The sequence below is a fragment of the Microtus ochrogaster genome, chromosome 2 (genome assembly GCF_000317375.1).
Source record: "Microtus ochrogaster isolate Prairie Vole_2 chromosome 2, MicOch1.0, whole genome shotgun sequence".
Classification (NCBI taxonomy): Eukaryota; Metazoa; Chordata; class Mammalia; order Rodentia; family Cricetidae; genus Microtus; species Microtus ochrogaster.
In genome coordinates this window covers 55,968,239-55,979,837 of record NC_022010.1, presented here as the reverse complement: position 1 = coordinate 55,979,837, position 11,599 = coordinate 55,968,239, and the positions used below count along the sequence as shown (strand labels likewise).

The window sequence follows — 11,599 nt, the reverse complement described above, 5'->3', positions numbered from 1 at the left end:
AAAGCCAGTGATGAAAGGAACTAAAACAGGTCACAAAATAATTTTCTACCTTTAGTTTAAAAACTATTTTAGGTAATTACATTCTTTAGCCAAAAAGGAAACTGGTAGCAACTACAACATTGTCATTCTAGAATCCAATAATTGAAAACTATAATTGAAAAACATCTTTAACAAAAAGATATAACATATTAAAGCATATACAAGAAGATAGTTGATTAGTTACAGATAATCGTGCCTAAACAAAACAGTTTAGCCAGTACTGAGAAAACATTTTAGAATCCTCTCCCCATCCATGAGTACTTAAAAGTAATAAAACTGCATTTATTCTAAAGCATATTTGTATTAAATTACTTTAATATTTCAAAGTAATGTTAATGAAAAAATTAACTATAATTCATTATGGGCCTATTGAGCGGCAATATAAGCCTTTGGTGTCAGCTGACTTCTAAAGAGGGCAAATAACATTCACCTGAGACAGTAAAGTTTGGGTATTATAGCTTAAAGAACATAAATTCCAGAAAGTATCTCCATATGTCATTAAAATGTTCATAAGCTCTTTAGAATACCCACAAGATCAGACGTAGAGAAAACAAAAGAAACACGAGCAGAGAGTAAGTGGATTTGAGCATGCCCATGCTTTGTGCTAACAGGCAAAGTAAAACAGATAACCAATCTTTACACAACATTACGTACCATTGCCACGTCGGACAGTGGTGGACTAAGTGATCTCCAGCTGCCACAAACTATTCAGGGTTTGCAAGGAATATGGAAAAAGCAGAAAAGAAACATGAACATCACTGAGTACAGGATGGCAAAATATCAAACTGATCACCCTGAGTAACTCTGATACTTAATCAATTAAAATGCAAATTTTAACAAAACCTGTTTTTATCAATTTATTTTCAATTAGGAAACAAAGTTTTAGGGTCTATAAAAAAATCAAGTTAACTTTGGAAGAAAGAAGAACATTGTTATCTTTTTGTTTTGTTTCTCAAGACATGGTTCTCTGTGTAGCCCTGGCTATTCTGGAACTCACTCTGTAGACCAGGCTGGCCTATCGTCTACCTCTCAGCAAACACTTTTATCTTTAATTCAATTTTCATAATCAAACCATATTTCAAAAATGATACGAAATCACTACAGGTAAGGCAATGAAGTTCAAAATCCATCTTGCAGTTCAATAAATAGTCTTGTTAAAGACTGAAAACGCAAAGAAAATGTTTAAATAAGTAAATAGATATAGGTCTATAATGTCAGTCTATTTCATTAAATCACAGTGGGAGTTTCTGCTTCCTCATATAATTACTTAATTTTTTTAGCATTGTTTTACAAGTATTTCACCCAGATGTAAGTCTTTGTGCTACATGCATTCCTGGTATCCACAAAGGTCAGAAAAAGGCATGAGAGTCCCTATAACAGAAGTTAGAGATAGTTGTAAGCCACTATGTGGTTGCTGGAAATGGAACTCGGGTTTTCGGCATTAACAAGTGAACTTAATAAGTGAGGCGTCTCTTTAGTCCTCTATTAATATTTTTTAAGAAACTTTTAGTTTTTGTGGTTCTGGGGGATCAAACCTGGGGCATGCTGGGGCAAGCATTCTGTGGCTGAGCTATATGCCCCAGCACTAGACCAATACTGAAAGTTTTATTACACTCTTAAAAGAATTAAGGAGAAAAAACAATTATAGTAACAAACAATGGAGGAAGTGTAAGTTCTGAACTAACTATGAAACATCTACAAAATCAGGCTTGGGTTCTGGCTGGTCCCCAGCACCTGAGCCACCAAGTGTGGTGGCACAAGCCTGTAACCCCAGCACTTCTGAGGTGGGAGAAGGAGAAAAGAGTTCAAGGCCGTCTTCAACCACCTGGTGAATTCCAGATTAGCCTAGGACACGTGAGACCTGTCCAAAAAGTCCCGAGAGAGAGGTAGAGAAGGAGATGAGGAGAAAAAGGTAAAACAGCTAATGAATTCCTTGAGCTTTCTGAGCAGGCTGAACGTTATTATAAGCTTTAGCTTTTCTTCACAAATAAAAATCACATCCAGGGAAAAGGAATTTAATATGTGAAGAATGGTCAGTTTTCATAAAAATAAAGAAATCTCACTGAAGGGTAAAAATCTTCCTTTAAAAACAGAAAACAAGAGTCTGCTAAGCAGAACTACAGTGTAACTACAAGGCTGTCTATATCTTTCCCTTTGCTATGTCACAACAGTTCTAACTGATAACTTTGAATCATTTATGGATTTATTACACAGTACGAAATAAGGATTTCTCAATATCTTTTGTGTATATATATATACACACACACATATATATATATATCCAAAAGTCTACTTTCATTTGAGAGTAAAATCCAACCCAATAAGCATGCTAAAACTAGTCTACTCTAAAATGATATCTCACCAGCGTTAAGATATGGCAACTTTATTCCCAACACAAACTTTTTTCTCCTTTCATTTAATACTTTTTAAATTATTTAAACTGGTTAATTAATAATAGAAGCCAAAATAAAAACAATAGCTTCTTTCTACCTTCAGTTTTGAGCATCTGGGCATTTGAACACAACCAAGTATTACTTTTAGTTCTGTGGTTGCCAGGAATTAATTTATTGCGACCAAAGTAACAAGGGCTATACAAGATCAATGCAGAAACCTATGCAGGTGGTAGTGGCCTACACCTTTAATCCCAGTCCTAGGGAGTCACTCTCTTAATCCCAGCACTAGAGGGAATATAACAGGAGCAGAGAGGCTTAGTCAGCTTAGTTTGCGATCACCAAGCCTTGGTAGAAGTAAGACTTCTCTAGTGGTTTGGTTGTTTTTGCTTTTCTGGTTTTTGGGTTGAACGCCAAAAAAAAAAAAAAAGAAAAGAAAATGCAAGCCAAAGAAATTATTTAAAATGGAGATTCTTTAATTATATTGCCTTCAAGTCATAAGATTTTAATTTTATCTAATGGTCTCATGGTAGTAATTATTTAAAAATAACCAAACATTACGAAATAAAACTGAAAAAAGAAACCCACAGAATTGCACCAATAATTATCACATGTGAATGTCTGTCCTAATTAGCAAAAGCCATCATTACTTGCTTCAAAGGGTCGAGCAAAATAAATAACATGTTAGAGTTAAATTTCAAATTACCAATTACTTACATCTTTCTTATAGTAAATATTCTCCTGCGATATTTTGCACTACATAATACAGATTAATACTGTGTCCAACAAGATGTAATCAATATTTGCACTTTAGCAAACAGTATTATTCCTAAACTGACTTTCAATTCATGTAACACTATTTAAGTTAGTTACACTAGCATTTGTTTTTCCCCAAAGGATACAGCAATAGATTTGGGCTGCCCTCTTTTGAAACATAAATACTTCCACATTTCTCAATGAAAACAAAAAGACAGCTAGAAACTGATGAGTAAGAGCCCAGAAATTAGAAGAAACAAATTAACAACTCAATTCAGTATGCAGTATTTATCCTGATCAAATCATACCTTCCTATTGTCTCCCTTGGGCTCATTTAACTAACTCAATCCTCTAATTATGTTCTATCTGACCCTAAAATTACATGCTTTGTATCAAATTAAGCTAGTTTTGCCTTAGATTCTTTTAAAGGAAACTCATCATGAGGTTATTAAGTTATTCATGTTAGGATGAATTTTTGTTTGAAAGTAGCTTAATTCTATAAAATGCATCCAACAATGAGTTATTTTCACACAGCGGAGATAAAGTCAAAGTGTGCAAATATAGTCTATGCTTATCTCTGCTCCTGACTTCAGATAATTCAAAAGCCCTGGCTAGAAAATGCCTGTTTGGGAAGGAAATTAATGAGAGCCCTAAGAACAAAATAGACTTTGAATTGGTATTCAACATATTACACTGAAGACATCTAAGGCAAATAGGTCCTTTCAAGAATGTCTAACCCAAAGCCCTCATTTCACAGATGGGTAAGTATGAGGCCTAGAGGTAAATAGCTAACTGATTTGTCTAAATTTAGAGAAATTAGAGAAATGGTTCTAGAAAGCGGGTTCCCTAGACTCTTTCCACACCGTCCCGTGTTTTTATTAGGAATAAAGGCAGTTTCACAAACAAACAAATCAGAATGAGTGCATCACGCCATTCTTAGGTCTCAGAATGAAGTGGACTAAAGAGAGTGTCACCATAACTAAAAACTGAAAGATGAATTAATTCTCTCATTTGAAGCCTTTTCATTTATAGCCACACCCAGAGCCTCATCATATAACACAACTTATTTTATTATGGTTTTATCAAAACAAAGAATATGATTCTACTGCTAATGAATAATGTTTTTAGTAAATGTTGAAGATCAAGTGTAAATAAATCTGCTGCCCTTTTTTAAGAAGCAAGGGTAGTGCAACTGTAACTATTCATAAAGCTGAACTCTCTGGAATAGGTCTCTCTAGGGATAAACAACCTAAGCGAATGACAAATATAATACAGATCTGGTGAACAAATAAAATGATTCCTCAAAACATTATTCTGTGCAAAAAAGTTTGAATAGTATAGCGAGCAGGTACAATCCCCATAGTTTCCCCATTACTTACCTCCAACACAATTAATTTAGCAAAGGGAAAACATGGTAAAATAAAATCAGTGTCTACTCTGCAAAAGTTGAGCTGAATGTCAGGAGAAAAAGCACTATCAAGGTTTCCAACACAATGTCATAAAATATACATTTGGTCTAAACAGAGCCAAGGCAGCCAATTCCAGGGCACATCCTCACACAGTGGTACAAATTAGTGAATACAACAGAAATTTCCATTCCCCTTCACGACCTGCATTTCCAGAATTCAACGACACAGAACTATGAGAAGCAGCAAAATGAAAAGATATTATACCTTATCTGCTCAGGAAAGTAGAAATCCTCTTAACCTAATTACTATAGCTACCTAAACATAATTTTCCTCAAAAAATTCAGGATGTTTTCTAAGAACAAGGAAAAGGCACTAGTATAATAGAATCGTAAAGACAAAGGCTTCAGGGTGTCTTCAATGCTCACCTCTTCTGGGGTGAGTACACCTGTCTCCTTAAATTTTGATTCCTAAAAAGAACAAAAAGAATAAAAATATTAGACCATCTTCACATTCAGTTAAGAAAAAAGTCATGATGGCAAAAAGCTGCCCCTCCTAGACAATAGAGAGTACGCTATGAAACAAACAAAACGCTGAAGCCTAAATGTGCTATGTAAAATAGCACTGGTCCTCGATTACAAAGATATATAGGTATAATGTAGATAAGTTACATGAAATTACTTGCTGTATAATTGATCAGTACTACAATAATACAAGAGTGTTAAAAAGCAAATATTTAGATTACAGTGACCCTGCACAGTGAACAAGTCACTCTGCAGCACATTAACACAGCCATGTTTTATTTAAACTGAGTAATATTAGAAATCTACAATAGGCCGGGCGATGGTGGCACATGCCTTTAATCCCAGCACTCGGGAGGCAGAGGCAGGCGGATCTCTGTGAGTTCGAGACCAGCCTGGTCTACAGAGCTAGTTCCAGGACAGGCTCCAAAGCCACAGAGAAACCCTGTCTTGAAAAACCAAAAAATAAAAATAAAAAATAAATAGAAATAGAAATCTACAATAGTAATCATTTAATATTTAATATTTTCCATTATTCTCATCTCCACCATAAGTTTTTTTCTCTCTATTTTTTCTTCTTCTGAACTAAGTTTTGTTATGCAGGCCAGGCTGGTGTGTAAGTCAAAATCCTCCTGCCGCACTGGACTTCTCGCCAATGCATCACTACCGCCATGTCCAGCTTCACTAAAATTGTAAAACAGTATCTTCTCCTCTAAAGCAAGAAGCTATTGACTAATTTTTATCCTACACTTTAACTTATAAGATTTTGTGGTAGTCTACAAAAATAAAAAGATCCATTTGTGAATATTATTTATTCAACAAATTATTTATCACTATATGCCAGTACTATTGGAAACAATGGGCTGCATGCCTGAAAAATAGATCAATTTAATCTTCACACTATAAAGAAAAAATAAGTTATGTAAGGGAAAGGTGGTATTAAAATAACTCCTCAGTTAGGGGCTCAACTTAGTGAACACCTCCAGAACCCACTGGGATTTTGACTGGTTTGATCATGCACAAGTAATCACAGCCACTCTGAGTGCAGCAGCCTTGTAACTGCAAAAGATACTTTCTAAGCAGTCCCCAGCCTCTGACAGTTGATGCCTGTTAGGGAAGATAAGGCCTGTTCAAGGTGTGGCCCCTGGAAGGCTGTCCAGGCTCCAACTGTATAGGCAGCAGGACTGTTCAGAGGGTTAAAAATAAAAACGTGCATTGGTAGAGTAATGCTGGGAGTGATCTGAGAGGAATTGGAAAAGGAAATGAGGGACAGATAATAACCAAATTTACTGTAAACATATATGAAATTCCCAAGGAATAAGTACAATACATATTATAAATAAATAAAGGAATAAAGGACAAAGAACCAGACTGTAAGGCTGTTGGGGGGGGGAGCATAACCAGGCAAAGTACTCATGAGATGAAGATTGGGACTTCTACTGGCCAGAGAGAACCTTCAAGATCACTCTAAGGATTCTGGCTTTCCTACACAGATGCCATCTAAACAAAGCATGCCTTCGCAAACTGCTACTTCCTAAGAAAGGGCCATCACCTCTTTCTAGATATTTCCTCCCCACCCCTTTACGTTCCCTCATCTAGAAGGAATCTAGAAGGACTGTCTCTGCAAACCAGGAGTAACAAGAAGAGGGCCGTTAATTCTGCTTTCATTTATGCTAAAAACATTTGCCACACATTGCCTTTGAGCATGGTGACAAACGCCTTTCATCTCAGCACTTGGGAGGCAGAGGCAGGGGGATCTCTAACAATTCAAGGTTAGCCTGGCCTACATAGTGACTTCCAGACCAGCTAAGTCTCCACAATGAGACCCAGACTCAAAAAATAAACACAAAAATATATACTATACATACTGATTTTCTAACATTCCTTTCAGATTGGTGAAGAGAACAAATGATTCCTCAAAACAGTCCTACATCACAAACTCAATAAAATCCAAATGGTCTACAAAATAGTCATTTTATATTTAATCGAGAAGTGTTTTGCCCATCTTTCTCCCTTAGACTAAAAGCTGAATAAATGGTACACAATTAAAACACTGTTTACCAGGTAATACAACAGTCTGGAAACGTATTATAACATACAATAGAGGCATTTGATTTCCATGTCGAAATTGTCCTCAATTTCTAAATAGATGAGTGATCTTAACTAAAACGACTTTCACAAAACAAAGCAAGAGTAAAGCTTCTCATTTACAAGTGTTGCAGCCTTTTCTGGCTTGATCCAAAGGGCTATCATTTTCAAAGGTGTCTTAGAAAAATAATATTGAAACAGTAAGATAAAGACCAAGCGTTCCCTTTGTCAAGGAAAGGGATCGAAGAGCCTGCTCAGCCTGTCTGCATATTTTCTGCCTGCCGTAAGATTAGTAAAATTCTTACAGAAAGCTAAATACTGAACGAAAGCAAAAACTAAGCAAGTATCTGCCACTCATTAACTATTACTGCTCGTTTCTCACAAGGCAAAAGCAAGTTACAACAAAAAGATGGATCCCAGGAGTTGTAAACTTTGAAGGCAGCGCTGTAAATTTAGAAGTACAGCGTGTCACAACTCTCCCCCGAAAAGGTTCTACTGTGTCCAATCTATACGCAGACTTCTCGGTGGAACTGCTGTCACAGGACCACACAAATCCAGGACTAATAATCAGTTGCGGCTACTTTAAAAGCTTGGGAAACCAGAAGTTTCGCCTAGTTCCGCTCAGAGTTACTAACGTGTTACAATTTACTATGTTCCTCTGAAACCAAAAGAAGTTGGAAATCTAGATCACTGGATAATCATAACTCCCTATGAAACTTGGAAGAAAAAGGAGGCATGCCGTTGGCCACCGAGCTGTCATCTTTTCAAAGGTTAACCCAGATACCTGTTTAAAAGTCTGAGGAGGTCAGGATTCAGTGTTCTAGCTCTGCTCCACACCACCTCCCATAGCAGCCCAACGCACAGAGGAATGACCGGTGGAGACAGAAGGTACCCCGTCGCTCAAGTTCAAGCCGGGGAGCCAGCAAGCCTTGGGACCGGCCCAGAAGCCCAGGGCGAGGGACAGCAAACGGCGGAGCGTCCCGCCCCTCCACCTTCTACACCAGCCTCACGCTGGGGACCGGGACTTGGGCGGATGGTGCAGAGCAAGCCAGAGCCGCCCGGCTTACCTTGAGGACCGGCGTCAGGTACTCGGCCACTTCCAGAGCCTTTCCCTTCACCGTGTTGATCACATTCTGCATCCTGGAGCTGGAGCAGCGATGGGGCAGGGAGGGACAGTCGCGGTCCGGGCCGGGGATTCAAAAACTGACCCGGACGTGGCCGACTGGCACCGAGCCCCGCAGGCGGCACCCGCAGGGCCAGGGGGGAGGGGCGGCGGCGCGCGGAGGCCGGGCCCAGCTGTCACCTGGCCGCGGAGGCAGACGCGCAGCCGGCCGAGCGAGAGGCGGGTGCGCGCGCAGCCCCCTGGCCTTTTTCCCCGAAGCCGCCTTTCGCCTCCCGGCTCCACTTCCACCCCTTCCGGCTTCCCCTTCCTCTTTTCTCTCTCTCTCCCGACAGCAGCGCCGCCACCTGGGCCTCACGTGACTCGAGTCTCCCCGACACGTGACAACATTGGGGCCGCGGGGGCGGGACCCACGGCTCGCTCCTCACTCCGGCCCGCCCCCCGGAAGCACCGGAAAGAGTGCGCTTGCGCAATGGGCGCGGACGCCGCTCTTCCCGGCCGCCCGCGTCTCCTCTTTGGGTCCAGCCCTGGAGGCCGGCGGGAGGAGGGTTTCTGTCGCCTTTGTGCCCGGCTCCTACTCTCCCCATCAATGGGCCCTGAAAGCCTCCTGCTGCTACTACGGAGCTAGGCAGTCACTATCTCAGCTCTATGATGTGCGTTCCGCTAGAACCTTCCCTGAGCGCCTGAGGTAACCGCGCCCCGAGGGCAAGGCAGAGGGATGCTGGAGCGTGTGAGGGGCGAGGGTGCCGCCCGCTGCTCCTATTGCGCATGTGTGGGAGGGTTTCCCTGACAGCGAGGGAAGCCTGGCCACGGTAGAGGGGCGCTGACCCACTGGCCTTCTGCACGCTTGCGCCCAGCCGGTCCCTAGGGCCTTTGTCGGCGGTCCTCAACGGCTCCATGTTTCCATCCTACTTGTGTGCTTCGGGCAAGTATTTACCCTGCCCGGAGTTTCGTGTCCACCTGTCATAAAAGACTGACCAGTGAGGCTCGCTGACCTGAGGCTAGCTCTCCGTTCCTGTCTGGTTCAGAAAAAGTCAGTAGCCATGCTTCTGCTATTTGACTCTGGTCGTTATAGTAAAAGAACCGTTCCCACTGTGCTCTTTTGCTCTGAAGGAAGAACTGAGAGTAATCCCCTCCCACCCCCCCCAAAAAAAGAGGCGATTCCAAAATTCATTCCTTCTGAAGCAAAGTTATTACAAATAAACAACTTTCCTGCAGTCCCAAACTGTCCGTTACTCCCTTCCTAAGTTATTTCCCTTCTGGACATCCTCTGTCTCGAGAATACCCCTTCCTTTAAGATTTTGTCATTATCAATCATTTCCCTTAAGTTTCCTCTGTCCCTTCAGCTTTCTTGGTTCTGATTTAGTCATGGCCGAACATCCGCCGGCTTCTTCTGCTCTGTGCAGTCTATAGTATTTGTCTTGTGCTTACTCCTTAGGTCTGCCAACAGGGTTGCTCATGAAGGTGTTATTGTTAAGACAACTAAAAAACAGTGAAATGGAAAGAAAATGCTTCCGGCGTCCTGGGTTTGGCCCATCCGCGCTGTACACAGTCCTCCTAGGCGGTATATTCGTTACTCTAAGTTCAAGTCGCATCTTACTGGTAAAATATTCTGCCAATGAAGGTGAGTTAAGATGGGGATTGTCTGTGGTATGAATAAATCATACATGATACCTTAAAAGTACTATGTTTTGTGAATGATACCGTGTGTTTAAGTTTGTACTTGCACCTTAGCAATTGTTTTTTGACCCTGAATGAGATTTGGATCATTCAAGTGTAAAATAAAACACAGTGTATCATAACATCTGGTTATTAGTTCACCCAACAAGTATTTCTGGATCTCTAGCAAAATGTACAATTGTAGCTTATTTGGAAATAAAATATACTTGTTTAGTTTCTTGGCATCTGTGAGTCCATATAATTATTTTGTCAATGGAACAGTAAGAATTTAAAGTTTGGTACATGTACATTCAAGAAATATATTTTAATGTAAGTGTATCTGCAAATATTTAATTTCACAAAACTGCACTGGTTACTCCCTAACTATTGACAACTATAAAGTTGTGACATCATGACTTTTAGTGGTCTACTTGGAGAGCCAACATGTGAATGTAAGTTTTAACTTCAGTTAATATTTATCTTTCAGGTCCTAGGTCGAGCTTTAATATCACTTTTCAGTTTCTTTCCTCGGAGGTCTGACAAAAATACCTGATTAAAGCAGGCTGAGGAAGAAAGGTTTCTTTTGACTTACGGTTTTGTAACACCTGATTCTCTTTGTTACCCTCTCGGTACAGTTCCCACGTCACTGGCCACGGTACTGTGTGCGAGCTGGGCAAGGGCCTGGAGATTGAAAGAACACACAAGAGACCTGGGTCATTGGAAAGGAGATCAGCAGAATGTCATTTATTTAACTTTGGGGAAATCCTTAAATACCTAGATGTTACACAAGGAATTTCCCCTGGCATGTGGGAAATTGCCACACCCAAGATGGAGTAAACAGTGCCCTACAGCTAATCACCAGGCAGGACAAAGGGAGCACAAAAGCAAACAGTGTTTAGCTGGCTGACCAGAAACTGTCCTCAAGTAACCCCAGGTGCAGGGGCAGACCCTGGCCCTACACTGTTTGGAAGTACAGTTCGTCATGCCCGGGAGATCATAGCAGGAGAAACTTGTAGAAGTTTCGTGGCATCTACAGGCACCAAGCAAGAAGAGATAAGATATGCTTGGGGCTAAAGGGTTGCTCAGCAGTGAAGAATGCTGGCTGCTCTTTTCAGAGGATATAGCTCAGTTCCCAACATCCACATGGCAACTCGAAACTGACTGTGCCTGCAGTCCCAGAGAGTTGTAATGTTCTCCCCCACCCCAAATATCAATACTCTGCGAGCGACACTTCTCCTAATCTATCCTTCTGCCACCTAGCTATAATCTTTCAAATAATTTCTTATTTTCCCAGACTCTAGAACATTAGCCCCAGCAATTTAGTGTGACATATGAAGCCCTCCACTGGTCTCCATAGTATACAGATGAACATGCAACCAAAACACCCATTCACATAATATGAAGGAAAAACACTTAAAAATATAAAAATAAAAAATAAAAGGTCACACTCAACTCAATTTCACATTATTTAGTCACAGACCCTAGCCTCAGGTTGCTCCTCCCACCTCAACTAATCTAATCTACATAATCCCTCGTGGGCATGCTTAGAGGCTACTCTGATCTACATAGTCCCTCATGAGTGTGCTCAGAGGCTACTCTGATCTACATAGTTCCTCATGG

General features: G+C 40.6%; 2 protein-coding genes across 5 annotated transcripts in view; one reads left to right on the top strand and one right to left on the bottom strand.

Moving 5' to 3' along the window:
- Positions 1–8,619, bottom strand: part of Atg3 (autophagy related 3) — a 26,618-nt gene extending 17,999 nt beyond the window's left edge. Inside the window, exons 1-3 of one of the 2 annotated variants that reach the window (XM_005345021.3) lie at positions 8,268–8,619; positions 5,020–5,061; positions 694–743 (exon numbers count right to left, since the gene is read on the bottom strand). In XM_005345021.3, coding sequence (XP_005345078.1) covers positions 694–743; positions 5,020–5,061; positions 8,268–8,339 — 164 coding nt within the window. In that variant the 5' untranslated portion in view covers positions 8,340–8,619. Of the gene's footprint in view, positions 1–693; positions 744–5,019; positions 5,062–8,267 lie in introns of those variants that run through there. The other variant, XM_026786095.1, reaches the window with a different exon arrangement.
- A 222-nt stretch (positions 8,620–8,841) lies between these two features.
- The window catches only part of Slc35a5 (solute carrier family 35 member A5), a 17,846-nt gene continuing 15,088 nt past the window's right edge, over positions 8,842–11,599 (top strand). The window contains exons 1-2 of one of the 3 annotated variants that reach the window (XM_005345022.2): positions 8,842–9,008; positions 9,759–9,944. In XM_005345022.2, the coding sequence (XP_005345079.1) occupies positions 9,779–9,944 (166 nt within the window). In that variant the 5' untranslated portion in view covers positions 8,842–9,008; positions 9,759–9,778. Of the gene's footprint in view, positions 9,009–9,069; positions 9,246–9,265; positions 9,321–9,758; positions 9,945–11,599 lie in introns of those variants that run through there. The other 2 variants (XM_026786082.1, XM_026786089.1) reach the window with 2 other exon arrangements.